The 27,740-nt window shown below is 52.3% G+C and overlaps 2 protein-coding genes and 1 long non-coding RNA gene across 7 annotated transcripts in view; 1 reads left to right on the top strand and 2 right to left on the bottom strand.

The window, feature by feature from the left end:
* The first annotated feature begins 997 nt into the window (after positions 1 to 997).
* Positions 998 to 17,717, top strand: LOC113844150 (uncharacterized). 3 transcript variants are annotated; one of them, XR_005269614.2, is made up of 5 exons: positions 1,052 to 1,183; positions 3,017 to 3,191; positions 3,314 to 3,446; positions 4,775 to 11,116; positions 15,210 to 17,717. It is a non-coding gene; the product is annotated as an uncharacterized lncRNA (long non-coding RNA). The 3 variants fall into 3 exon arrangements; XR_011809654.1 differs by lacking the exon at positions 3,017 to 3,191 and having other exon boundaries at positions 998 to 1,183; XR_011809633.1 differs by lacking the exon at positions 1,052 to 1,183 and having other exon boundaries at positions 2,455 to 3,191.
* On the bottom strand, positions 4,665 to 21,972 carry STRIP2 (striatin interacting protein 2). 2 transcript variants are annotated; one of them, XM_027461665.3, is made up of 21 exons: positions 21,808 to 21,972; positions 20,596 to 20,665; positions 19,808 to 19,882; positions 19,576 to 19,710; positions 19,271 to 19,391; positions 18,919 to 18,987; positions 18,710 to 18,816; positions 18,470 to 18,597; positions 18,112 to 18,297; positions 17,712 to 17,935; positions 16,862 to 16,927; positions 16,192 to 16,255; positions 15,733 to 15,804; positions 15,411 to 15,485; positions 14,833 to 14,930; positions 14,129 to 14,255; positions 12,492 to 12,592; positions 11,011 to 11,077; positions 8,691 to 8,795; positions 8,279 to 8,483; positions 4,665 to 6,577 (listed from the first exon to the last, which is right to left on the bottom strand). In XM_027461665.3, exons 1-21 carry the CDS (start codon positions 21,934 to 21,936, stop codon positions 6,327 to 6,329), a joined length of 2,475 nt encoding a protein of 824 aa, XP_027317466.3. In that variant the 5' UTR covers positions 21,937 to 21,972; the 3' UTR covers positions 4,665 to 6,326. The 2 variants fall into 2 exon arrangements, with proteins under 2 accessions (XP_027317466.3, XP_027317473.3); XM_027461672.3 differs by lacking the exon at positions 16,862 to 16,927.
* A 1,079-nt stretch (positions 21,973 to 23,051) lies between these two features.
* The window catches only part of AHCYL2 (adenosylhomocysteinase like 2), a 52,125-nt gene continuing 47,436 nt past the window's right edge, over positions 23,052 to 27,740 (bottom strand). For both annotated transcript variants that reach the window (XM_072037882.1, XM_005009507.6), the window contains exons 15-17: positions 27,612 to 27,690; positions 26,696 to 26,816; positions 23,052 to 25,307 (exon numbers count right to left, since the gene is read on the bottom strand). In XM_072037882.1, the coding sequence (XP_071893983.1) occupies positions 25,301 to 25,307; positions 26,696 to 26,816; positions 27,612 to 27,690 (207 nt within the window). In that variant the 3' untranslated portion in view covers positions 23,052 to 25,300. The remainder of the gene's footprint in view (positions 25,308 to 26,695; positions 26,817 to 27,611; positions 27,691 to 27,740) is intronic.

Here is a 27,740-nt window from a genome sequence, read left to right as displayed (position 1 = left end):
TGAACCTGGAGGAAGACGGCTTTGTTTCAGAATAATTTCAACACAAATAAATAAATAAATAAATAAATCCCTTAATTGTGGGAGCTGGAAGCTATAAAATAAGTTTCAAATGACAGTTATTTTAATACAATGCTAAGTACTGCAGACCTATATATATATATATTTTTTTTTCTTTTTCTTTTTCTTCTTCTTTTTTTTTTTTTTTTAAGCATTTTTTGAAATAGAGATGCATTTACTTTTATTTTTTAATCGAATATAATAGCTGTCCAGCCTTTGCTTTCTCCTCTAGTATAAGAATCGTATATAGTACAGTGTACTATACACATACATTTCAGTAAATCAGCATTGGAAAGGCTTGTAGGTAGAATAAACAATTCAGATTTACAGATACCCTACCATCTTTCCGGCTCTTCCCCTCTTCCTGGCAGCTACAGAGATTGTTGGATTTCTTGCAAACATAAATTTCCGTCTCATGTAATTATAATGATCAATCTGCATTCAGTCATTGCTTTGGATGCTGGTAGGTGATGTGGTTAGAAGGTATGCAGACTGTAAAGAGGCTTTTTAATACCGATAGGAGGTTGGATATACTCGGTTAGGAATGCAGAAGTGCAAGGGGGAACTGAGCAAAACGAAGTGTTTGCAGGGAGAGTAGCTCAGTCAGGTATGCTGAAAATAGGAGGAGATACTGAGCCAGACCTGTGACCTACTAGGTTAAAGCATGGATTAATAAAGAATGACAGATCTCCCAAAAGTGAAAGCAAAAGAAGAGATGAGAACAAGGAAAGCAGGAGTCCACCCAATACATTTAGAGAAGTAAACATGTCAGTGAAAGAAATGAATAATGTGGTAGGGAGGAAATTGTTTGCAGGAAAATAATTACCTGCATGTGGACTAGATATCAAAGGAGGGCAAAGTGACAGGAACGAGGGCGACTGATAGGCTGCAGCAAAATGTACCTGGTGGGGACTAGAGGAAGTCAAAGAGCAAAGGCACTGCTCAGCAAAACACTGGTCTAATGATTATCTCTTTTATCAGCAGGGAAAGTTGAGCCAGCAGGGCAGGCCGAGTGGGGAAATGAGCCCTGGAAACTTTGGAAATAACAACTGGGTCATCACCCAACACCACGGCTGCCTCGGAGCCGGGAGAGAGCAAGGTGTTGCTGAGGAGGACAATTTGAAAGGTATTTTTGAAACACGGAATGTAAACCATCAGATTGTTTGCCTTGAGAAGGAAGGGATTGAGTTAATGGAAAACACAAGTTTGTCTTCCTGAAGTGATGTTAGTTCAGGTACAAGTGATAAGACACGCAGCCCAGAAACACACATCTCAGATTCTTTTACTTCTCATGGATATTTTATTTGCTCTAGCCTTTTCCCTTTCATAACTGCTTTCTGCTGCCGTGGGTGGGATGCAGGTTTTGTTGCACAGGAGAAAGTGCTGCTGGAAGGGAATTGCTTTCTGATCAGTGGGGAGTATCAGACTTCACTGAGGCTAATGAGCACGTTACCTCCCTTCTATTCAGACGAAATGATGGAGCAGCTGAACTGCTTTGTCTTCGGCTGCGAAGGAAAATGAGGGATCCTGTTACCCTGTATCATAGACCGAGCTTGTCAGGGCAATGTAAAAGACAAATCATGGACTAAAGAAGTTCCTTGCCAAAAGGAACAAGGCCTTGGGCTTTGCTTGGTCTGGGTGCATCCGTGGCTGTTGTTTTCAGTGGCTGTCTACTAACACAGCTCCCATATTCTTCATATTTCTCTCCCATTCCTGCCTCTTATGAGGCCACAGATAACGGAATCGGTCAGCCTTCTGAGATGCAAACAGCCCTGCCAGAAGAACCTTCACTGCTGGGGGAAATCTCAGGGGAATCCTGGTACCTGATCAGAAGGAGCCAAAAAAGAGAGAAAGAAGCAAAAGAACAAGAGAAAATAGGGAAAGGGTCAGAAACATGGCTCAGAAATGCTGCCTGTAGACTTTCTAAGTAAAACACTTTTGAACAAAGCTTGGAATAAATAAAGAAATGACGAATGAATAATGAAAAAATAACAAAAATATTTTTGCTCTGTTCATGGAAAAATGATTTATGTAATTTTCTAATCAACAAACCACAAGGCATAAAAGAAGCGATCATAATTACACCCATTGTCTCCTTTTAGCAAAAGCAACTGTCAAATTACCACATTTTACTATTAAGAGTAAAAAGAAGTAACAGCAGTGACAAGTGTGTCAGAAATTAGATCAAGCGTACAAAAATTAGCCTGCACAGTCAACGTGGTTTTTGTAAAGATACTTGGAGCTGGCTACGGAACAAGCTGCTGTTTACAAATGCAAGGGTTTTGATAAATAATTAAGGGAGGTTCCTGCAAACTGGGAGTATAAAGAACCCGGCCTCATAAAGACACCGCTGTAGCTCGAGTTTTATAAAAAAAAGAGTGCTTTAGAGGTCAGGACATCTCGCTATCGTTATTTTTATAGAAATATTCACATAAGGGAACGGAGGGCTATTAGGTTATGGTCCTTTCCACAGAGAGAGTGGAAAATTTACACAGGGGACCGTGTCCAACCAGAGAATCAAATGACTCCTGAGACTTAGTGGGAGGAACTTACTGCCTTATACCCTGTATACCAACAAGTTGATATCTTTTCTTGTATATTTTTAAACATGCTGTCCCATAAGCCATGGAATTACTGAAACCCAGGGCATGCATCCCTTCCCTTCAGCCCCCCTGCCCTGTCCTTTTCCCAGCCCTGACCCCAGTTCTTTTAGGACTGGGCAGCTGGTCCCTGCTGAACCAAACGAGAAACGCCTGAGCTGCCCTGCTTTGCCTCGGCTGGGGCATTAATAGGGTCTGTCCCTCTGCTCAGATGCCCCCTTTCACAGCTCTCGTAAGAACACAACATCTTTGAGGTTATCCTTTACTCAAATCTGCATGGAATCGGTTAACCAGCTCAAAAGTTGCTTGTAGAGGACTGAGAGAGTAGGAGCGCAATCACCAGTGCCTTTTATCCCTAGGAAATGAGGCTAAAATTAGGAACAGAAGAATCTTAAGGTACTGAAGATATTGACTTACCAGCCGCAGAGCTTTCTGCAACCACCTGTAGGCTGGAAAAAAAAAAAAGCTCTGCAGACAGTTTCAACAGAAACCGAGCACATGCAACTGTTCCTGGAACCAGCAGTCGTGTTTGGGGTAAGATAAGATACGGCTCCTCCAGCTGTACAAAAAAAAGTAGAAAACTATAGTCTGGAACTTTTTTTTCTCCTATGTGTCAGAATGATTATCCCATAATTGCTGCCTTCTGACTCTTTTAGGGAGAAGAAAACCCTCGCTGCGAAGCAAAGAAGTTTTAAGCTGCTACCAGCTCGTGGTTTGAGGACTCGTAGCAGGATGGAGACTTCCCTGGTACTGCTGGAGGAGCAGCAGCTCAGGCTGCCGGAGGAGCTGGTAAGGGAGTTTTCTAGAGGATCCTCAGTGAATACACTGCTGGGATGTGTCTGGGGAAAGTCTTGGCATTATTACTTTGACTTGCAGCTGTTTGTAACTAGAATAAACTTATTAAATAGGTTCCTCTGTTCCTGTCAAAATGGCATTTGCAGCGTGCTGTGTGCTCTGTAGGGAGACCAGCAGCGTTTATCAGCCAGAGCTGACACCCACATTGCCCCTCTTTCCCCAAAGAAACCCTCACGAAGCATGGCCCATCTCAACAGACGTACAGCCTGTGATAAATCCGTGATGAGATAAAGCATTTAAGTTAAAAGTCTACCTTTCCCTAGTTACTTTTTTACATGGAGGTTCAGTTTTTTATATAGAGGTATATTTCCAGAAAGCTTAACTTGTGGTGGAAATTAATAGTATTCAAACATACCAGCTCATACCTCCTTCTACCACATAGATCCAGGCAAGAATTTGTATTTCTATTCCATCCATCAGTAAAGATGGAAGGCACCGATAAGCTATGCAAGCCTCATATGAAGCAGAATTTAAATATAAAATGCAGAAAAATGAACATGGTATCCAAGAGGATAACCAGCACCCACACAAACACTGGGAAAAGGAGACACTTGGTGGTGGGTGGGGAGTTGTGAGCCAAATATGAAGGGCTTTTCTAAGGTTTTGATTCTTTAATAATTAAGCAGCTCCTTTGTCCCCGTGGAGAAACACCTCCGTGCCCTTAGTTTATTAAAACTAAAAGGATTCGATACTTCGATAATACTTCCTTTACACTCACACTTAGCTGTTAGGAACTAAGACTGTTTCCTAAATCACTCTAAAACAGAGAATAGCAGAGGAATGATAAAATAAGTGGCGCAGCTGGAAACAAATATTGGGACTATTTCAGAGTGGGGTCACCATGAGAAGGAAGGAAAAAGGGAACAGTGTCCCTTGTGCCAGGCCATGCAGGGCTCAGCTCAGCTCTCAGGACCCTGGCCTGTGGGGGAAATGGGGGAAAAACTGCACATTTGGTAGGAAAACCAGATGAAGCATCACGGAGAAAATCCTAAACTGTCCAGTTAGTCCTGGGCTCTGTCCCTTAGCACCTGGCTGGAAATAGCAGCATTTATACTACATTTCTACCCCTAAAACAAACAAACAAACAAAATTAACCACCAAATGCAGCATTTAAATTAAGGCGCACAAAGAAAAAAAGTCCCAGCAAATGAATGAACTTCAAAAGTTGCTCTGGTTTATTTTGAACAAAAGCATTTTTAAAAAGGTGAGCAGGTTTACTAATGCTATGTCGTTGAAAAATGTCTTTTGCAAACCACATTCAGGAAACATTCCCAGTTTAATTCTACAGCAATAAGCACGAATCCTGCCGCAACAAATACCTGTGATTTTATCACTTGTGCGCTTGCTACATCGATACAGCTAAAGAGGAGCCGAATTTTACCCGTGCTATATTGACACATTTTTCTTTGACACCAGATCTGGTTTCATAAGGCAGGAAAGGTTTGCCCCAAGTTTCCAAGTCCTGGACCAACAGTGTTTGGTAGAAAGAGGTAAGAATTCTCAGACCCCATCAGGATCCTGAAGGAAGCACAGGGAAGCCTTGCACGAGGGCTGCTGGCCAAGGAGAAGGAACGCAGGTGCTGAGAGGAGGCTCACAGTGGGTTATCCCCTGCCCACGAGGGTTTTTCCTTGTTATAGAGAGCTCTCAGCTCAGTTTGCTATTCATTCGGAGAGCTCCGGACTGCAGCATCTGCTGTTTTCGTCATGTGATGGCAGCAAAGCGTTACCCAAAGCACTCTTCCTTCCCACTTAAAGGAAAGAGCCAAAAACCTGTGTGAAAATCAGGTTATTTTCAGGAAGATGGGGCGTTTACTTTCTCCTCTAGGTTTAGAGGGGCTAAAGAGCAGTGAAGAAAGCAACCTGGAAACCTTTATCCTTCAAAACCAATCAGCCTGCTGCACTTCGGTTCCTTGCATGGACGTTTTAATGGAGCATTTTGATGGATGAGGAAATAATCCTTTACGTGGCATTTTCAGACGTCTTGTAGCTTGGGTCAGTAACTTCTGTGCCAATAATTCTGGGCTTATTTCAGACGGAGAGAAAGCTGGCAATCCATGTCCTCGGCAGCTCTAAGCAACGCACAGCTCACTGTGCATCGTACTCCAGTACAAGGGAGTGAAGCGGTGAAGCAAAGTGGAGCAGTGGTAAAGGTAATTACTATCCCAAATCATCAGCTGTGGAAGAAAGCCTCCAACTCAGGCTGCACGATCCCAGCAGCAGCACTAGCCTGGGGACAAGTGGGAATGTCGTCTCCGTTGGCGAAGTCAACCTGTCATCCCTGCTCCAGTGTCACCTATTTTCCACTTCATCAGGGAACCAGGGCGCCTTGCTCACAGCTGTAGGGTGTCTGGAGCACATTCTTGGACATCCGTAACTGAATTAATGCAAATAAATCAAGCATAAATAATCATCTGGGGGAGATGGAGACCTTCCACTGCTGAGATTCTCTTAGGACAAACTTGCATGCGTGAACCAAGCAAAGGGACAGCCCAGACTTTGATCTCTCGTGCACTGGTGTAAATCTGGAGTGAAAACCAGATGAGGATGCTGCTGACACTGCCACCAGCGTGATGCTGAAACCTGGTCCTTGGCCTCTGTGCAGGTCCATCGCTACCACACCAAGAGGTCACCCCAAAGGGAAGCCCTCCGAAGAGATGGCAGCTGCGTACCAGGGAAGTTTGGGTAGACACAAAGAGGCCTGGCATCTTTAGAAAGACGGTCACTTTTTTTTTCCAGCCTTACTTAGGAACCCCCAGGTCCCAAATCACCTTCGTTTCCAGCCCTGGGGTCCTCACCGGGGTGGGACGGCGGCTCTCACTGGTAGTGCAGCAGCTCTTCCCAGCGGATGGGCTGGGAGAACACCTCCCGCTCCAGCCACAGCTCGTAGGAGCAGTGGAAATCCTCGGGGAGCTCCAACCTCTGGCCCAACACGCTCTGCAGGCAGTTGTCCACCGGCGCAAACTCCGAGTCCTGGGGCTTGTCGTACCTCCGGCTGTTGAAGGCTTCGATGTTGGCTCTCAGGGTGCACTCTTCAGCCTGGAAGTCCCACGGTCTGGCATCGATATCTAGGTTCAAGAAGAAACAAGACCATGGTGGTGTCGTGGAGAAAATGACTCTGGTATGGCTTGAGCAAAAGAAAGGATGGAGAATTTACAGCAGTCGTGTGCCTGAACTAAAAACAGTATTATATTAGCCAGTTGGTTATTCCTAATTCTACGGTAATTATTATTCACAACCAGTTGCTGCTATGCATGCATTTATTTTAAGGTATTTAAATGAAATATATTAAAATCACTTGTAAATTCAGCAGAGTCTGAAAACTTCATACAGAAATGCATTTATTTCTGGCCTTCAGCATGCTTTAAGGACTCCGTCCCATTACAAAGCTCCTGCTTTTTTTGGAAAGGCCCCACCACTTTTACCAAAAACCTCCACGGATGTCTTGAGACAGAGATCAAGACTGAAAGCTTATAGCTAAAACCTCACAAATTTATTCAAAGCTACTGAAAACAAAGGCTTTTAAATCTGGGGCGAGGTTGGGAAGCTAGCAGCTGACTAATAACCACAATATTTTAAATGTGTATTATTACGTAAATATGTAACATTTCCAAAAAATTAGCATTTCAAAATTTGGTCTTTACGAGCTCTAAACCTATATGAACCAGCCAGTCGCTCCACAAAGGGTCAGCAAACTCATTGGCAAGGTCTCAGCAGTGCTGAGGAGAGGGAGAAGTCCAAGCTGCGTCTCAATCCAGATACACCAAGCTAAAAATAAACCCTCGGGGAAAAACCCTTCCGGATCTCATCTCGGAAAGCCAAGTGCTGGCACGGCAAGGCGGCCAGGTCAAGAAGCAGCCCCTGCTGAGTACTGAATTATGCGATCGCGGGCATAAAGAAGCCCTGCTGCTGCCTTCAGCCCTGCAGGGAAGATGAGTGAGCTGAGCAAGGCAGCGAGGCGAGAGAAATCCCCGTGAAGGAAAGGGAGTCCCCAGCCTTCCCCAGCCCTCCGGCTCTTTGGGCATCTGGGGAACTCCAGCCTTAAAATTAAAAATAGCGAGTCTAGTTTTGATTCTTCCGAATCGGTGGCACAGCGGTATCACAGCTCTCCAAAGCACACCCGTCTTTGAAAAACAAATTATATCTTTCACAGTGGAAATTAACACCCTAATTATAATGCCTCTCTCCCCTGGAAGGAAGGCTTTGTGTTAGGCTTTCACTTCTTGCCCTTTCTCCTTTTGAAACAGGGATGCTACCCAGTTTTTCTGTTTAATCCTCTTTAAAAAAAAAAAAAAAGATGTACACAAAGCAATAGTTCAGGACCTTGTTATTAAGCCTTCTAAAAATACAGCTTTAGGCCACGGAAGAGCTGTTTAAACAGACCGGCACGTCTTCAGCTTAAGGATCCTCAGCATCCGCCACCCAGATCCCAAATCTGTGGCTGCCCCAAGCACTTGTGTTTGGTTTGGAGCCAGTCAGTGCCTTGAAGGCAAAAGGGATCGGTTTGGGAATGCAGAATTGGAGGGCTGGGCTTGGTGGAAACTCATCTTGAAGACCTCGTGTGACCATATCCCAGCCTGATCTGATTATTCCCAACTTCCTCGTGCAATTTTGCCCCTCCTGATGGTGCCGAATGGTGCCTTAAGGCCTCCGAAAAAAATCCCCAACCAGATTTATGGGATCCCAGCAGGTCCTAGGACAAAACACGCCCGAAACCCAACACGATGACTGTGCCACCGTGTGCAGGACGCGTCCCCGGCTCTGCTCACCGTTGCCGTAAGCCCAGTCGTCGTTCATGCGGTGCCGCACCTTCTGGTAGATGGCCGACATGGTTTTCATGTTGCTCTTCCTCCACTGCCGCCCCAGGTACTTGGTCTGGATCTTCAGCAGCTTGAGGACGTAGAGCTGCATCATGGCCTGCTTCACCTTCAGCGCTCGCTTCAGTATCGGGGCCGACTTGAAGACTACCAGCATCTGCCAAGAAAGCGACTCAAGGTTGAGGCCACGAGCTCAGGAAAGCAAAGCAAACGCTGCCTGTGCAGCACTGGGAGCTACACATCATACAAACCCCGAGCAGACGGAATAGGGGTGGTCACCATATCCCAAAACTGCTGTAGGGACATGGAGGATTGTAAAAAAAAAAATTCTGTTTTCAGGAGGAAAAGTATTTCTCCATCTTACCATCGTCCTCGAGTGTTTCCACTTGGTCAGCTTGTTGAGGATCCTCAGCAGGTTGATGCAGGAGAATAAGTTTCTCCAGCAGAACTGGTTGTTGTCTCCGGCTTCCTGCAAGAGGAGAAGGAAGAGGGTAACCCCGTGCTGAACGCCCTCCCTGCTGCTCTTCGGTGGCCCAAATCTCATTTTGGATGAGCAGCGGAGCCACCTCCTCGCCTGGGCTATCATCATCCCCAGGAAAAGTGCTCTGAAAGCCTCGGACAAAAATCATCATTTTTAGTTTGTATTTGGGTCTAGAGGAGGGCCCAAGATAAATCACGTTGCTCTGTCATGGGGAATATAGATATATATATATTTTGGTAGATTTGTGTTGTTTTACGGAGAAAATTACAGCCTAGACATCACCGCTGCTTGGGGAACGGCTTTTTGTTAATTATATAAATTGATTCTTAAATTAACACATGCTTAGAGGACATATGATGGACAAATAAAGACAAAAGGATGACAAACGGCAGCGCTCCTGTTGGGAGGACGGGACGCTTCTGTACCAGAGAGCCTCGCCAGCTTAAGTACATTCAGCCCCTATGTTATTTGAAATATTAGCTGTATAATTTTAAATATTAGCTGTACATCAGCACCCATGGCTCCGGCTTGTGTAAACAGCGCTCGTGGCATGTTTGAGCTGTAATTCCAGCAGCACAGTGACCTGTTCTGTTTGAACAGCACGAGTGTCCCACAAATAACCTACTTGGGGCTGAGAGCAGAAACGAGTGCTGCTTAATTTATAAGCCACTTACAGCAAGCTGCAGCCTTCGCCACGGAAAAAAAATAAAAAAATAAAATCCTGTTCACGTTCTGGGCAGCCTCGGGAGGAGAGTTTGGATGAGACGCTTCTATCAGCGCCTAATCCAGCTCTGAAGCGAGATTTACCAAGAAAATCCTGCCCGTGTAATACCTTTGTTCTTAAAAGCAAGCATCAAACCCCTCGTTTCGGTAAGCTGGTAAAAGTGCTGGCGTATGTGTAACCTGTAGAGGCCAACGAGAAATAAATCCGCCAGTTGGGAGCACTGTAATGCCGGGATTTGGTAAAAAATCACTCGGATAAAATGCGCTCTTCTGCCAGCAGAGGCTACGGCTGTGCTGGAGGCTCCTGCACAGCAGGCAGGATGTCACCGAGATGTCATCGAGATGTCATCGAGATGCCACCAAAGGGGAGGCTCCTGTTATCCTGCCAGGATTCATCCACTCCTGATTTATAGGGTGGGAAGAGCAGCTACCGACAGCCAGGGGGTCCCTCCTCTGGGAATGGCACTGAAGCAAACCAAGCACGCCCTCCTGTATGCTGCCCACTGAAAGCAAAATGTGTTATGGCTGCGATGTTAAAATCAGTGTATCAGGGTTAAAAAAGAAAGAAAGGAAGAAAGGAAGAAAGAAAGGAAGAAAGAAAGGAAGAAAGAAAGAAAGAAAGAAAGAAAGAAGGAAAGAAAGAAGGAAAGAAAGAAGGAAAGAAAGAAGGAAAGAAAGAAGGAAAGAAAGAAGGAAAGAAAGAAGGAAAGAAAGAAGGAAAGAAAGAAGGAAAGAAAGAAGGAAGGAAGGAAGGAAGGAAGGAAGGAAGGAAGGAAGGAAGGAAGGAAGGAAGGAAGGAAGGAAAGAAAAAGAGAGAGAAAGAGGAAGAAAGAGAGAAAGAAAGAGAGAAAGAGAGAAAGAGAAAGAGAGAAAGAAAGAGAGAAAGAGAGAAAGAAAGAGAGAAAGAAAGAGAGAAAGAGAGAAAAGCCCAAACTGCTTAAAATGTTGGCTGAAGAAAAGAAACACAAACACATGCACAAACACATCTCTGAAGAACCAGGTTGTATTTAATTATTATAAAAATTCAGGGTCTAATTAATAGGAATACACCCTGCATCATTTCTAGACGTGGAGTCAACCAATAAAAGCAAGGGGAAAAAAAAAAAAAAGGAGAGAAAAAGAAAACTGGAACTTAATTGTCACCTGCCTGAACCTCTCCAAGTAGCTCACCCTGCAGGAGCCCTCCCTAGCAGCAGCCCAGCCTCAAATTCCCACTTTCCGAGGGAAAAAAAAAAAGGCAGATTTAAGTTTCTTCCAACCAGACATCACATTTTCCTTGAGGGGCCCTGAGATCCTGCATTCACGAGCATCCTCCCCGAGGCGTGCTCACGCAGCAGCTCTCCCGTCGGAGAGCTAGTCTGGAGGGGTTGGAAAAGTCTAATTTGGGACTGGCTGGGTATAAAGAGGGCAGAAATAATCAAAAATAATCCTTCCTCACCTTCCCCCATAGAACAATACCGTTACAAGGAGCCCTGCTTACCAGGCTTTCTGCAGTGAGCTCGGGCAAGTCGTGGACCGTGCAGTGCGGATAATCCAGGACGGAGATGCTGCGGAAGATGGGAAAGGAGGGACTCGTTACGGAACAGGTCGGTGCAAGAGCAATTTTTTAGGATGATCTATGAGGCTACCGCCAGCAGCATCCTCCTGGGCTCCCAGCACCACCGCTGCCTAACGGAGCACACCGAGCCCATCCCGAGCCTGTCCCAAGCGTATTAGTGAGGGCTCGGAGGATTTGGATCCACTAATATGTGGCAGATCAGTTACTCAGATGGACGCACACACAAAAAAAAAGAAAAAAGAAAAAAGGAAAAAGAAAAAAGGAAAAAAGGAAAAAAGAAAAAAGGAAAAAGAAAAAAGGAAAAAAGGAAAAAAGGAAAAAAGGAAAAAAGGAAAAAAGAAAAAAGAAAAAAGAAAAAAGAAAAAAGAAAAAAGAAAAAAGAAAAAAGAAAAAAGAAAAAAGAAAAAAGAAAAAAGAAAAAAGAAAAAAGAAAAAAGAAAAAAGAAAAAAGAAAAAAAAAACACAACTAAAACCAACAACAAAACAAACAAAAAACACAAAACCAAGCACATACAAAAAGCAGATCTTGGGTTAAAATGCAGGTATCTGGCAGAATATTTCCAGCAAGAAAATGCACGGTAAGGGCATCAGGTCTTTCCTGGCCTTCCAGGTTTATTGCCTTTGTAAAAGTAGCCAACCAAAAGATTTTATATATTTTTAATATAAATTATATATTAGATATAGTTATAAACTATATTAGATTGTTTATATTTTATATATATTGATAGTTTATATTATATATACATATTTATTTTGTTTGGCTATGTATATTATATATTAAATAATATATATATATAATATATATATATAACATATATACTACATATATTATATAAATGATGTATATAATATACAATATATAATATATAGCTATACACTCACTGATGCTATCCATGCCCCAGGACATGCAGGGATCTAAAATGAAGCGTGCACAATCAATCACACAGCTTCAGCCCTTCCATCCCCTTCTTTGCCACTTTCTGCTTTGAAGCCCAGCAGCTGAGCCACAGCTCAGCCACCACCAAATTTAGGATAGAGACATGGGGGTCGAGAGATGCCCTAAGCCAGGCTCCACCTCAAGCATCAGCCTGAGGGAGTCAGGAAAGCTGAATTTTGGCTACAAAAAGCAGAGAAGACGCAGAAGGCTCTGCCCCACTTTGCCTTTGTGGAGCTGTGGTCCACAGATGCCCGGGGACAAAAAAAAAAAACACTTTACAGGCCACATAGAGATGAAAATCAGCCCAATGAGAGCCAGATGGGTCTGGGCGTACCTCAACAGGGGCTGGAACCCCCTGCCCAGCCTTCCCCATCAGCGCTCACTCAGCCCCACCGCGTGTTTGGGGTCCTCATGCACATTCCTCCCTGCTCCACCACCTCTCTCTCTCCCCCAGCAGTGGCTGTACCTGTTCTTGGCAGTGATATAAGACATGATGTTTTGGTTGAAGAACTTCAGGATCAGCGGGATGCAGTTGGCAAACACCAAATGCTGGGACACGTACTCAAACTGGGGGAGAGAAGCGAGACGGGTCAGCGTTAGCGGGACCAACGGGAGCGTGCGCTGGGAATGGAAACCCATTTCCAGTTGGAAGCGACGCGGCCTCGATGGTTTGCTCTGGACACCCAAAAAACCATCCTCCCCGTGCAGAAGTCTGCTGCATCAGGCTCGCACCGTCTACAACAACTCCCACCGGCGGGGAAATTGCATTTGCCATACAGCGGACATCCAGCCTCTGTGTTTTAGGGATAGGCTCAATTTAGGGACAGCTTTTCAGTGCAGGTTGTTTTTCAGGATAAAATCTGCAGTGAAACAGCACGTGGGGAAGGAGGAGACAGAGCTACTATGAAGGAAAATTGAGAAATTCCTACTGCAGAACGTCCTAATCCATCCCCTTTTCAAATTTCAACTGAAAAAAGTACCCTTAGCTCCATACATGCTTTTAATTTCTCTCCCCCTCTAAATGTTAAAAGGTTTGGGTTTGCATAACGCAATGAATCTCCACCGCCCTCTAAAGGAGGGATACAACCAGCAGCAATCTCCTATCCACGCAGTCCACGCCGCCCGACCCCATCCCGTCCTGCCCTGCCCTCCCTATCCATGCCTCTCACCATCCACATCCAAAACCCAGGAGGAAGGAGCAGCTTGCTCCCACACATCAAAAAAGAAAAAGAAAAAGAAAAAGAAAAAGAAAAAGAAAAAGAAAAAGAAAAAGAAAAAGAAAAAGAAAAAGAAAAAGAAAAAGAAAAAGAAAAAGAAAAAGAAAAAGAAAAAGAAAAAGAAAAAGAAAAAGAAAAAGAAAAAGAAAAAGAAAAAGAAAAAGAAAAAGAAAAAGAAAAAAGAAAAAGAAAAAAAAGGATATGGGAATCCACAGCAAAGGCAGGATTGGAAAATTTGATTTCTTTTTTCCATTTTATCCAATCCAATCCATAGGTTTCTATTTAACCTCATATATATGTACCTATATCAGTGGGCTTCATAAAACAGATGGATCTGATGGCTTTGCATCACGTGGAACCCTCTTAAATAACAAACTAACAAAAAAAACCACACCACCTATTAAAAAAAAATAAATAAATTGCATCTAGGACCCTGACCTTCAGCTCTGCTGAAACCACAGCCTCCAGAGCTTGACCCCGCCGAGGGGCAGAGGACCAGGTTGGTTGGCCCCACGAGGTCTCACCCAGCACCACTGGAGGGTCTTCCCTAACCCCTATTCCCATCCCCTTCTGCCAGGGAGGCCCTTTCTTGTGAGATATCCAAAATTTTTCCCCCATCAGCCACAGCATGAGTTCTTCCAGCAGGCTGGGAACTTGTTCCACGTGGGTGGAAGCGATTCCGTGAAAACACAGCCAAAAACATACAGCAGGCAGGTTATCCCTCCGTGAGTAAAACCACAAAAAACGTGTCCTGGGGGTAGGGTTCATCTCTCCAGAAGAGCCACCCGCAGCTCCTCGTGGACATGATTCCTGCTGAGGTCCTCCACGAGAGCCCCGCCGGCTGCAGGAGCGGCGTGGCGGTGGCCGACCCCTTCTCGGCGCTCACCTGGTAGATGTGGTTGAGCTTGAGGTGCTTGAGGAGCAGCAGCAGCAGCGCCGAGATGCTCTTCACAATGATCTCCTTGTGCCTGTTCACATCCATGCCCAGCTTCATGCTCTGCAGGACGGTGATGCTGGGTGGGAGGGAAAGGAGGTAAGGGCGCAGCGGGTACACGGAGAGCGCGCTCGGATCCATCTGGAGAGGCTCCACAGGGACCTTCCAGGTCTTGTTTCATCCCCTCCTGCCCGCTGACACCGGAGTGAGTCAAGAAAAGAAGAGCTGATTGCCCTCGGACAGCAACCCTGGGGAGCAGCACGAAGGATGCCTACTACATCCTCATGGATAGTTACGATTTGCATCAATTATCACGATTTTGTGATTTGTGTCAATTAGCTAACACAGCACAGGGTCTCCTGATTGCGCTCAAACCCTTAAACTCCCCCAAAACCATTCATTTCTGTGGCTTTCACCCCTCTGCCCTGACAGCAACACCAAAACCACAGCCTCACGTAGGTTGGAAGAGCCCTTCGAGATCATCGAGTCCAACCATCAACCTGACCAAAATACGTCCCAGTAGCTTGGATCTCTCCAAAGAGCCACCCCCAGATCCGGAGCCCCCTGAACCTCTTGGAAAGCCCCAATTCTCCCACTTGGTCCACGACCTCACGTCGCCGCGGGGACGGCTGGTGGCCACCTCCCTGGGGACTTACGGCATCTCTTCTGGCAGCACGTCCGCCAGGATGTTGATGGAGTCGGTCTTGGCTTTGGAGGTGGGCGCCGCAGCCAGGAGGATCTTCAGCAAGGCTATCTGCAGAGGAGGGCAGGCGTGAAGGGACGGTTTTGGGAAGGGGGAATTCCTTCCTTCTCCTTCACTTGCTGGAGCTGGACCACTTCAAACCAACTCACGGTGATGGACCGACTGTGCCAAACCTCAACATTTACACCCTGGGCACACAAAGCAGTTGCAAGGAGCACGACAGCTCTGGTTTGGCATTACTCGATGCACCCGACCTCTAGTAGCATGGATTAATTAATTTAAGAGTCACCTGGACTAAATGCACTTAAATCTGTTTGTCTCTTCCTACAGATGCAGCACACGTGGGCCACTAACATCACAAAGCAGCTGAATTTTGGGACACACCTTGTGTGTGAGAATCTCTTGGGGCCACAGGAAAGCTGCAAGGATGTCCCCAGAGGAACGTCACACCTTACAGACTCCCCATGAGCTGCTGAGGGCACTCCCCAGGTTGGCAAGGACCCGAAACACACCGAAGAAACACGGGCTTACCATGTACTGGGGGAGGTTGTACAGCATGGCTCGGTACAGGATCTCACAAGGGGTTTCTTGGACTTCCTCCTCCCCCTGTAAATAGAAACATTAGGAACAAGGGGGGAAAAATTATTTCTAGTCTGCACGCTTGAGGTATGCCAGTCACCTCCCTAAAACCTAACTCAAGGATTTAATGATACGGTGTTTTGGAGCAAGGAGCATCCAGGGTGTGTTTAAGGACCAGGGAAAACGTGGGGATTTCTGTGAATTTCTCAAAACGTGGGGATTTCTGTGAATTTCCCCACGTGTCCGTTCAGTGACGGGGAGCACGGCTCCTTACCAGAGACATGGGGCACTTCTCCAGCTCCTCCTCGTTCTTGATCTGGACGTCCGAGATGGAAATGTACTTGTGCTGGCAAAACACACAGAGGCAGAGTAATCCCAGAGCTGCGGGAGGGGACTCTGAGCGGTGACAACCCTTAAGGGGTTCCTTCATATCCGAGGTAAGCTCACGACTGAACGCATGAATCATTTACAGGGGGCTGAGAGCACGGCTGTGCGAGTAACCTGAAGCTCTTAGCACGTGCCACGGCACGGAGTTAACACACACTTGATGCCCTGCGGTCCCTCTAGGGCCCTGGTGATCTTGGCCAAAGATTTCCCCACCTCTCCGAGATCCCCAGGGGTCTGATCCCTCCGCAGAGCATCCGCTGAGTGCCGGTGAGCACGGAGAGCGCGGGGTGAGGCTGGAGCAGCCGGCAGCTCTGCCGGGCTGCTTCGCTTGGCCGCGATGCCTTACCTGCTTCAGCGTCTTCACGCTTTCATGAATCGGCCGGGGCAGCCCTATCAGGGTCTCGGTGTCTCTGGAGGGGAGGACAGAAGGTAAATATAAGGCTGGGGAGGTGATCCTGGTCGTTTCCATCTCATACGAGGTGAAAGAAGGAGCCCGGCGCCCACCGAACGCAGCTCGGATGGGTGGGGAACTGGGAGAGGTGCTGGCGTGGGCTGCCCACCTCCCACCTCCTCCTGCACGAGAAAGGGGTGACACTGGGAAAAGGATTTGGGTGAAAGCAGATCTCTGTCCCAAATGTGCTCAGCACCACACCTAAAACCAACACAGCCCGTACACCCTGCTGGGCTCATGACTGCGCTCGCAGCTTGGTTTGTTCAGAGCGGGGAAATTCACTGGGGATATCGGATCACCCAGCCTCCTCCTCCCCAAAACGTGGGCCCTTGCTCGGGCCATGGGTCACTTATTCTGGGCTAGGTCTGATTTTTTAATAGAAGGAGGTCCCCAGAGGCCAGCGTCCCCAGGGAGGTGTTCCAATAACACAAAACCCAGCGCTGCTCCGCACCGAGGCACAAATTAGGCTGCTTGACCTGAAAACAACCGAGCTCTGTGGGTTAAATTGCAGCTAAATTGCACCGATGGGAGCTAGGGGACGGCTCTGTCCGCCCCGCACACTCACTGTCCCAGGGTGAAGCCGATGAATTTGTTCCTGCTCGCCTCCAGGAAATGCTCGATGTCTTTCTGTCTGATGGAGCAGCAGAGCAACGCCAAGGAGAAGGGAGGAAAAGAGACATTCATCAGAGCGCTGCCTAGAAAGAGCTCCCGGATGGGGCTGGCGAGAACCTTTTAGCTTTCCAGGATCGATTTCTCGAGGTCTTAAGAGCTGCTGGCGACCGCCGCCGTTGCTCACAACGGGAGCCAAAACCGTCTGCGTTCGCTCCAAGGGAGAGCACAAGCGAACGGCGAGCGGCTCCCCGTGAGCAGCACCTCCTTGCACAGCTTCTGTGCTCCCAAAAAATGCGTCTGCAAGTAGCACCTGCTCCTTTGGGCAAAGAAACGTGGTCTCCACAGCCTCGCAGAGCGCGTGCCCTAAGGGAGAGGCCGCTGACACCTCGCCGTGGGCATCTTGGATGAGGAGGGCTTGGGGCTCAGCGCTGCCGGAGGGTGGGAGCCGAGGCAGGGAGCAAAGCAGCCGGGTTCCCAGGCAGCAGCCAAGAAAAACAAGGGTCATTTGATGCCAAAAAATTGACGTGGAGCACGATGGCACCACGTGTGCGGGGACCCACGTGGGACACGGCGTCTTGTCACTGCCCCCACGGCACAAAGCTGCGTTTGCGGCTGTGTTTTAAGGATCCTGGATTAAACCCCGGCTTCAGATCAGCAGCAAAAAGCTCGCGTGGATTTGAGGGAGGGAGCAGAGGCTTGCCAGGAGCCAACACGTTGCCACGGGTGGATTCAGCCTGTAATGAGCTCCAGGACAGAAAACTGGGAGGACTGGGGGGGATGGCAACGAAACCAGCTGGATTTACCTGACTTTGGGGGCCCAGGGGAGCCCTTTGGGGAACGACACCCTTTCAATCGGTGCGCGCTGGGCTGGCATCGCGGGGATGATCGCGTCCCGCTCCATCAGGTCCAGCTCCCCCTCAATCCCACTGTCCACCTCATCGCCCTCTTCTTCATCAATCCCTGCCTCATCGTTCTTGAAGGGGTCCCTCTCGTTGTAGATATCCAAGCTGTCCTGCTTCATCAGGGGCTGCGGCAGGAGGGGACGGAGAAATTTTCATTTTTCATCTGCAGCAGCTTTTACAAGCCCAGAAATGCATGACTACTTGGAGGGGGAAGGAAAAAACCTGCTCCCGAGCACAGGCTGGCTCCCTGAGCATGAAAAAAACCCCGATCCGTGTCCCGGGAGGATGCGCTCGCCCTCACCCGCCGGCTCCGGTGCCCGCGCTTCTGCTGCTGCTGCTCCAGGAGCTCGATGCAGTAGGTGGGAGGCGAGGCGGCGCGCATGCTGCGCATCACCTGGATGCTGTCCTCCGGCAGGGGCGGCAGCCCCAGCTCCTCCCTCTTCCTCACCTTCATCGCCTGCAGGGCTTCAAATCCTCCCAGCGTGAACTAGGAGACGACAAGAGAGGTGATGGAGCGGTCAAAGGGCAGGGGGGGTCCCTCCCGGGGGGGTCCCTCCTGTGCCACGCGGCTCTTTGGACTGAGCAGTGGGGGATATTTGGGCCTCACGGTGTCACTCCCAAAATTATCAGGTTCTGGGAAAGGAAGGATTTTCACGCACCAGGAGCACCTTCCAGAGCAGGAGCAGCACCTTCTTCATGGGGAAGTGGGGAGCGTGGCCACTGCAGAACTTGGTCACCATCGTGAAGAGCAGAAGAGCAAACGGCTCCTCGGGGCGCACGGGGAACCCTGGCAGGGAGAGGGACCGGGGGTGGGTTTAGAGCCCCATCCCCGAGGTCTCCCCACGGAGCTGGGGCAGCAAAAGGACCTCGACGGTGCCTCGATGACCCCTGAGGCTCACCCAGCTCCATCCTGAAGGTCTCCCGGCAGGTTTTCCACTCCGGGGGATCCGACTCCTGCTCCACGCGGATGTTCTCCACCATCAGGTACATGACGCTGAGCAGCACCCTGCCGGGACAGCACGGTGGGGACACCGGGGCCCCAAAGATTGTCCCCACGGCCACCCCCTGGTGCCAGCAGCACGGCGGGCAGGGGGCAGAGGGGGGGTACCTGAGCTCGGTGCTGTCAGCCAGCGAGATGGCCGGCTTCCGCAGGGCGCTGCTGCAGGCCTGGCTGTTGCTGCAGGGCAGGGAAGGGACGAGCTCAGCACCAGGCACGGGCTGATCCTCACCCCAACCCCAATCCCAATCCCAACCCCAATCCCAATCCCAATCCCAACCCCAATCCCAATCCCAATCCCAGCCCCAATCCCATCCCACAGCCCCGGAGGTGGAGACGCAGCGCTCGGGGCTGTGCCACGGCTACAGGTCGGCGGCGAGGAGGAGGAGGAGGAAAAATGGGGAAGAGGAGGAGGAGGAGGATGGGGAGAAGAGGAGGATGAAGGCAGCGCAGGTCCTCTCACTCGATCTCCATGTTGAGCAGCTCCAGGAAGGCGGTGAAGGTTCCCAGCTGGTAGAGGAGGAAGCTGTTGTGCCGCGACCACCGCAGGACATCGCCTTCGTTAGCGCAGTCTCCAAACACGCCTGGAGAGACCCCGAGGGAGGCAGTGGTTAGGAAGAAGCTGCCTTGGAGGCCCCGGGGCCATCCTGGAAGGAGCTTTGCTGCACCGAGCTGGCACAGGATCACCTCCCCGAGATGCCATTTCTCCCAAACCACCCATCAGAGCCAGGCAGGGGGTGCGCGGCCGCATCCGGACGCGGTCCTTACCCTGCGCCAGGTACAGGATGGCCCGCGCCACCTTCAGCCTCTTGTCCCTGTTGACCACCTCCAGCCCATCCAGGAGGTGCATGACGTAGGCTTTCTGCTGCGCCCCGTCCAGCTCCAGCCACCGCCGGCCCCGCACTGCGAAGGGGACACGACCACGACCACGGCCACCGGGTGGGTGCCGGCTGCATCGGGGCAGCCCCACGCCACCGGGTGCTGAACCCGGAGCCGGTACCTTGGGTGTGAAAATCCTCCTCGAAGCATCTCCGGTTGGTGCCGAACTCGGGCTCCTCGGTGTAGCTGTACAGCTCTGATGGACAAAGGGGTCGGCAGTGAGGCGGGGGCTTCCCCCTCCTCCTCACCCCCAAATTAAATTCCTCGTGGGGCTCTGAGATGTCCCCACGTGCCCAAGGAAATGGGGCAGAGCCCTCAACTTGTCCCTGAGCCCTTTTGTAGCTCCAGCAGGCACCTGGTACCCGCCCGACGTTACCAAATTCAGCATTTCCAGCCCTAATTCGCAGCTCCGGTTTCTGTTCCCCGGGGATTTTCCCCCTCCCTCCTCTTCCTCACCCCTGGGCCATTCCCACGCCCCTGCCCCGCTGCCTCTGCAGCACCGTAGGGGTTTTTTTGGGGGTAAATTTCGGTCCCCGTTCAGTCAATTTGCAAAGGGAGGGGCTGCAGAAGCACCCGTGCAGCCAGGCAGAACCTGCGCTGATTTCACGCTGAGCTGCTCGGAGGCTGTGGGGCTGCACCCGGAGGGACACGGCGCTGTGCCCGGTCCTATATAATTCCTCCAGCCCTGTGCAAATCCTACAGCAGCTCCAGGGGGGGGACCCCGGCAGTTTTGGGGTGGAAGCAGCTCAACTCACTGCCCCGCAGGGAGATGTGGGATGGGGACATAGGGTGTTCATAAAAACCTCGTGCTCTATTAACACCAGCACGATGCTACCCCATAACCACCTCCGATCCCACAAGGACACCCGTGGGAGCAATGCCCCCCAAAACACCCCCCCTGGCTCCCACCTGACAGCTCCGCGCCGTGGCCGTCGGCGTCCCCATATCCGAACTCCAGGTTGGGGCAGTCCAAGGAGCCCTGCGGAGAGCAGCGGGGGCGAGCGGTGGGCGCGGGGGGCTCCCACCTCCCGGGGGGGGGGGGCTGCTGGGGAGCCCCCCCCCTGGCTGGGTTTGTGCCGCAGGGGGGGATTCGCGCCTCGAAAATCTCAGCACAGGTCCCCAGGGCTTGGCCGGGCCGTTTTGGCACGGGGCAGATTTGGGGAGGTGCGTGTAAAAATAGCGCTCCCCGGCCCCAGCAGCACCGCGACAAAGCCTGGGCAGGACCCGGGCTGGACCCCCCCTCCCCGGGGAGCGTTTGCTGCGTTCAGAGCCCCCCCCCGTGCTCTCTCCCCCCCCCATGGCTTAAAAACCGGGGCCGGTTTGGAGCCAGGGCACCCATGGGGGGCGCAGACCCCGCGCCCTCCCCATCCCCACCCCAGATTTTGGGGTGCCCGGGTTGGGGGGGGTGGGGGGTGGGGGGGCTGCAGACCCCAGCCCCCCAGCGGCTCCCGAGGAATTGGAGCGTGAAACCCGGCGGAGGAGGCAGGGAGGGGTGGACACGCGGCTGGGCAACACACGGGAAATAAATAATAATAAAAACAGTAAAAATTAATTTAAAAAAACGTGAAATAAACGCCCTGACCATCAGTTCCCCTCCCGCGTCCCTGGCAGCCAGGCTGGGACCGGGGCGCGCTGCCCCCGTTAATTGTCCCCGTTAATTAACGCCGATGTCCCTCGGGATGCGCAGCGCAAATCCCCGATTTCTGCCCAATTTTTGTCCCGATTTCTGCCCATTTTTTGCAGCCCGGCAGAGGAGCCCGGCCGGGGAGAGGGGATTTGGGAAGCCGGGCGGCTCCGGGAGCTGATGGGGGGGGGGGGGGGGGAAGGCGAAAAGCCCGGAGCCCCCCCTTGGGCACCGACCCCCGGTGGGCACCCAAGGGTCGGGTCCCCCCCGCGCCCTACTCCCGGGGGTCCCCTGGGGGGCTTCGTGTTCCCCACAGCGCCCCCCCAGCACCGGGGGGGCTGCATTAGGGGCTCCCCCTCGGGACCGAGCCCCCCCCCAGCCCCCTCCGGCCCCCAAAAATCCACGATCCGCACCCCCCAATCCCGAATGGGGCCCCCCCAGCCCGACCCCACTTTGGGGTCCCCCCCACCCCGGGGTGCCCCCCCCTCGGTCCTCACCTCGGATTCTTTCCGCTGCCCCCTGAAGAGCTCCCGGCGCTGGGGCTGGGGCTGGGGGGGCCCCGGCCGAGCCCTCCCCGGACCCGGTCCCGGTCCCGGTCCCGGTCCCGAAGCCGCCGCCGCCTCCATGCGCTGCGCCCCCCCCCCGTGTGTCCCCCCCCCAGGACAGCGCCACCGAGCACGTGGGGGCCGGGCTCTGGGCCACGCCCCCCCGCTCCTATTGGTCTGTCAGCCCCGGGGGCGGGGCCGGAGGACACACCCCCGGCACGCTATTGGTGGGGAAGGGGAAGGGGGCGGGGATAGCAGAGGGGTGGGGATGGGGGGGGCAGGGGGCACCCCGGGGTGCTGGGGCCATGGGGGGGGGGGGTGAGGGGGGGCTATGGGGGCACCCTGGGGTGCTGGGGGGTCATGGGGGGGGTGGGGTGCAGGGGGGGGTCTGGGGCACCCTGGGGTGCTGGGGGTGTTGGGGTGGGGTGGGGGGCACCCCAGGGTGCTGGGGGCAATGGGGGGAGATGGAGGGGGGGCTATGGGGCACCCCAGTGTGCTGGGGGCCATGGGGGGGTTATGGGGTTGTTGGGGTGCATGGGTGACACATGAGGCACCCCAGGGTGCATGGGGGGGGTGTTGGGGTGCAGGGGGTAATCTGGGGGGGTCCGGGGCACCCTGGGGTGCTGGGAGCTATGGGGGGTGGTTGGGGTGCATGGGGGGGCTATAGGGCACCCTGGGGTGCTGGGGGTGTTGGGGTGGGGTGTGGGGCACCCCAGGGTGCTGGGGCAATGGGGGGAGGTGGAGGGGGGGGCTATGGAGCACCCCAAGGTGCTGGGGGTCATGGGGGGTGTCAGAGTGCATGGGGGGGTTATGGGGTTGTTGGGGTGCATGGGAGCCACATGAGGCACCCCAGGGTGCATGGGGGAGTGGGTATGGGGGTGTAGGAGCAGCAGAGATACCAGGAGCAGCAGCGATACTGGGAGCACTGGTGATACTGGGAGCACTGGTGATACTGGGAGCAGCTGCGATAACGGGATGGCCCTGTGCAAGGCCAGCACAGGAGCCACAACAATCCCCGGGGCCACAACATCTCAGCCACCCCAAGGACATTCAGCCCCAAGAGCAGCAGCCCCGTCCCCCTCCCTCTTTACCCCCCCCACGTCCCAGATTTGGGACATTTCTTGCTCCCAAAACCGGGAGGAGGGACAGAAATCACCGCCCGCCGCCGCCACCCCGAAAACACGCCGCGGAGCAGCTCGTTTTTCCAATGTTTTATTTGTGTTTCGAGATTACAGAGTCTTTATTGCTGATCTAATACAATCACTCAGACATTAATATTTAAAACATCCTTTTGAAAATGGGACGATTGCAAAGTTCTCGTTTCCCCACTGCAGGCTGATGACAGTTTCGTCTCGCGGTTAAGGTCAGAACAGAATTAATTTCCTCACACGATTTTGCTGGTGTTACCTAAAATCTCCCTTTCCTAATTCTTTAAAAAGGCGTTACATTAAAAAAAAAAGAGAGAAAAACAAACCCAAACCCAACCCCGTTACACGTTTAATTTAGAGATGATCACAGAATAAGATTCCAGATTGATTAGGAAAAGCCAAGCAAGCGAAAAAGCTTACAGAAAGCGGAACGACGTGGAGAAGAGCTTTAAAAAATTGGGGGAAAAGCCAGGTGGGGTGAATTTTTTTATTATTTATTTATTTTCTCCTATCTACCTGGAAGATACATTGGGCTTAAAAAATCGGCACGAGCGACTCGGCGGGCGAGCTCCCTTGGGGAATTCCCGAGGGAATTAAAACCTCGCCGCCGCCGTCGCGCGAGGCGAAGGCATCACGAATACCCCGGGCACGCCAGGCTGGGTGGGAGGGGGATTTTTGGGTTACGGGGAGCAGCAGAGCCCCCCCCTGGGCTGTGGGGTGGGCTGCCACCGTGCCAGCCAGACCCAGCCAGATCTGCAGCGGCTCGGGGCGCCCTGCCCAGAAATTTGGATCTGGGTGTGAGTCACGAGCAGAGAGAATTTTGAGTTCGTGGCTAGCAACTGGTCCACGATGCGTCCCTCGCTTCCCTCGTTTTGACAAATTTTGGAGAAATTTGGGATAAGAAAGTGAAGGAGAAACCTGCCCCGGAGGTGAGCACCTTGCGGAGAAGCTGCCCGAGGTCTTGCCACCAGGACGTGGCCGCAGGGACCGCGGTGCCGCGGCTTCGCCTTCCTTGTGCGTGAGCGAGCTGCCTCGGGGGAGTCTTCACCAAGCCCACGAGGACAAAACGAGGATCTCAGGGGGGACTCGGGCACCGAAGCAGCAACCACGGGATAAACGAAAGGTTTTTGTGCTCCCAGGGTTGGCGAATTCACTTGACAAGGGCCTCGTTCTCAGGGTGAGCCGTAAGCGACGCCAGTGAGGGCAGGACATCCAGGGCTCAGGCGAGCAGCGGTGCCAAATTTGCTGTCTTTCGACTCTGAGACATCAAAATTTGATGCCACCGAAGGGTTTTCGTGATTCTGAACTCTGCTTGTGACCCTCTGCCCCGCGCACAGGATCGGGGCGGGGATGACTCCGGAGTACATCTCCTCCACGCGGAGGGGATCTCCTGATTGATCACGGAGATGGACAAATCCTACCAAAAAATCAGACTCCAAAGATTCCCAGCGAGGGCTGCGTTCGGGAGAAGCGCGAGCAGCATCCGTCCGTGGCGGTGCAAGGCCCCAGGAGGAAAATAGCTTTGGTTGCACGGCAAAAGGTTGGCACTCGGAATGGAAGCAGCAGGACAACGCCGAGCGGCTCGGCGAGGAGCGGGGCTGGGTCCAACGCCACCACCTCCACGGCTTCGGGGGGGGCTGCCGGACCTGGCACCGCTCTGCCACCGGCTCCGGACACGTCCTCGGGGCAGGGCTCGGACCCTTCCTTACAGCTTTCAGCAGAGCGAAGGCCAAGTTCAGCTGGCAGAGCCGTCCCGGGGGCAGCTGAGCAGATTTCGGAGCGGTTTCCCCGGCGGTTGCTGGTCAGTTCGCTGCTTCTCCACCAGCCCACCAGCAGCATTTGGAGCAGAAACGTTTTTTTCACTGTGTTTCGAACAGCGTGGGAGATAAAACCCCAGCACTCTCCTGTCCTGCTCCAGTCCGGGAATCCTGCTCTGCTGGAAGAAGCGGCCGGGACCAGAAGCAGGGCGCAGCCTCCACCTTTCAGCTTCTTCCTCGCCCCGCAGCACCTCGCTCCCCATCCTCCCAGCCCCGGAAAGGAACCAGCGAAAGAGATAAAAAATGAAACAAAACGGAAAGGAATCAACCGTCTCCCAGTCCCGTGGCAGTACAAACACCAGTGGCAGAGGCCGCATGTACAGTATTCTAATTTAATAAATAAATAACCTAACACACTGTCTACTACGTGAGCAAGCCCGGCTCTAACTTAGGAAGCTTGCACTGCTTCGTCCTGTACAGTAGTTGAGAAAAGAACTTGGGTTCTTGTTCCTTGCGATTCTGGCTACGGCGGCAGGAACTTTAATACCTGGGGAAGGGAAGAGAAAGCGAGGTTTTAGCCCGGCGCTGTGCAAACCCCGTGGCACGTCCCCCCCCCCAGCAAAAAAAGTGTGTTTTAGGGGGGTGGACACCAAGAAAAAAAAGTGATGTAGGAAGGGAGCCGGTCCTCTCCTCCTCCCCCACAAATACCGCGTTATATTTAGCCGCCTGCCCTCGCTGCCGGGTGCAGGAAGAGCAAAATTCAGCGGTGATGGATTGATGGGGACCCGAGGGCCACGGGTTTGTGATGGGACCAGCTCAGGATGCGGGGGAGATGCACGGAAGGTGCAAATGCCTTCAGCACCCGAGCCTTGCTCAAAGCAGCTGAGGTTACCAAAAAAAAAACACAGGGAGAGGCACTGGGAGCTCCAAGGCTCTCCGGCTGGGAGCTGCAGGGAGAAAATCCCCACCACAACTGAAGCCACGGGGAGCAGGAGCCCAACGGCCCCTTTATGGCTGGAAAAAGAGGAGAGCCAGCACCTGGAGATCTCCTCTCGCCCCCAGCCCCGAGCCTCGGGCCAGGGAGCTTTGGAAAAGCTGACGCTGTGCTGGCAGCTTGGGTTTCTGTGGCTGCAGCTGTTGCGCACGCCCCGGCCCCGCGGCACACGGGGCACGGGCACCGTGCCACCCGCTGCTGCCCACGGGGTCAGGGCTGCAGCACGGCCCTGGAGCAGGGCAAAGGCAAATCCCGTGGGGAGCTGCTGGCGAGGCAGGACGCGGCACTGAGGGTTTGTTTGTACACAGCACGGGGCAGGGAAAACGCTCAGGATCTGGCAAAACGCGCAAAACCCCAAGAAGCGGAGTGCCTCGGTGGGCACTGCAGACCTGAACGCCCGCTGCTGTGCCAAGAAAATGCCTTTTCCTGCCCCAAAACATCAGGGCTCCAGCCCCCGGGCTGGTTTGTGTGTGTGTGCAAAGCTCTCACGGCACAACGTGAGCGGCCTCGTTGGCCACAGCCCCCCCCAAATTTGGAGCCTGGAAGGAGAAGGGGCTTGGGTTGAAAATGATTATTTTGCCGTGGGCCAGCCCAGGCTTGCCAGCGAGCTCAAACTCTGCCCTGTGCCAGCCCGAGCTCGTCAAGATTTATAAATAAAGCTGCTGTCGGAGCTGGCCGTGGGCACTGCGCTGCGCTGAGCTGAGCTTCGCCCCGGCCGGGTGACAGCTGCCGCCAGACACCAGGGGCTCAGCTCCTGATGAGCACCTCGTGTCGGCTCAAATCACGCCGTCCCCGTCCCGTCAGGGGATTTACCAGAAAGCCCACGCCCTTAAATTAAACGGGATGAAATCCTTTAATCCCATTGTCCCCCCCCTCCTAGTTCAGACGCCGCGGTCCCAACCCGGTCCCCGCGGGCTCGCTGTGGCCGGCGCGAGCGGCACCTGTAGTAGTTGGGTTTGAAGGGCCCGTTCTTGTTCAGCCCCAGGTACTTGGCTTGCTCGTCCGTGAGCTCTGTCAGGTGTGCGTCGAAGGTCGGGAGGTGGAGGCTCGCCACGTATTCATCTGAAATGAATTCAAGCCTTGGGAAATTAGTGGGGGGGGGAGCGGAAAGCGCGGCCCTGCTGAATAAACCCCAAACCTTTCGGGCGAGCTGCTCACTCCCTGCTCTTTTCCCCCTGACCTTGGGCACAGCAAAGAGAACCCGCTGCTATCCGGACAGAGCTCGGTGTCTTATCAGTGCTGGGATTTTTGGAGACTGAGGGGGTGAGCGCGCTGGCGCCACACCGAGCTGTATTTTGGGAGGCAGCCACAGTCAAATCTGGGACTGGAGGAGTCGAGTTGAGGTGCCCAAAGTCAGCCCCGGTGCCTCTGAGCAAGCAGCAGATGCGCTACCGTGAGGCTGGGGTTTGATTTTGGAACGAGAGCTGTGGTTCCCCGCGAGCTGTACCGTGATGAGGATGGACACAGCAGGCTTTCCCACTGCCTTGGATGCCCTACCGAGGCAGGTGACACCTAATTTATATCCAAGCTAGGGATAAGCTGCACCCAGTCCCCAAAAAAACCACAATTAAGCCAAAAAAAGACCGGTTCTGCAGCAAAAGCGTGGTTTGTGTAGCTGTGTGTTCAGTAGGGTCCTGCTGGCAGAGCTGCTGGCAGGGACCACGTGTCCTCACGCAGCTCCACGGGCAGAAAACCTGCCCGAAAATCTCCTGAATCAGCACTGGGAGTGAGCCAAGCGTGTGGCAGCCTGCTTCCCCCCAGGTGGGGCAGGGAAACAACGCGTCCAGCCCCAAAAAGAGCCAGGACCCAGGTTCGGTCTCGTTTGGAAAAAGAAATGAAAGAGGAAGGGAGCTTTACCCATCTTTTTCGGCAGCAAGTAGACGTCCTGCTTGTAGCGCCCCTCGGGAGCGTTGTAGAGCTCTATCAAAGCCAGAGCCTGGGGGGAGAAAACTTTTTGGTGAGCAAAAACAGCCCGGCACGGAGCGA

The sequence above is a fragment of the Anas platyrhynchos genome, chromosome 1 (assembly GCF_047663525.1).
Source record: "Anas platyrhynchos isolate ZD024472 breed Pekin duck chromosome 1, IASCAAS_PekinDuck_T2T, whole genome shotgun sequence".
Taxonomy (NCBI): domain Eukaryota; kingdom Metazoa; phylum Chordata; class Aves; order Anseriformes; family Anatidae; genus Anas; species Anas platyrhynchos.
Note: the sequence above shows the minus strand (reverse complement) of the source record. Positions and strands in the feature narration are given on the sequence as shown.

Excerpts from the sequence above, each read along its gene's own strand:
- STRIP2 (XM_027461665.3), bottom strand. The coding sequence starts at position 21,936 with ATGGAGGCGGCGGCGGCTTCGGGACCGGGACCGGGACCGGGACCGGGT. Across the intron at positions 17,936-18,111 it reads GCGGGCACCGGAGCCGGCGG|CCCCTGATGAAGCAGGACAG; the intron begins GTGAGGGCGAGC and ends CTCCTGCCGCAG. Across the intron at positions 8,796-11,010 it reads AGCTCACTGCAGAAAGCCTG|GAAGCCGGAGACAACAACCA; the intron begins GTAAGCAGGGCT and ends CTCCTCTTGCAG.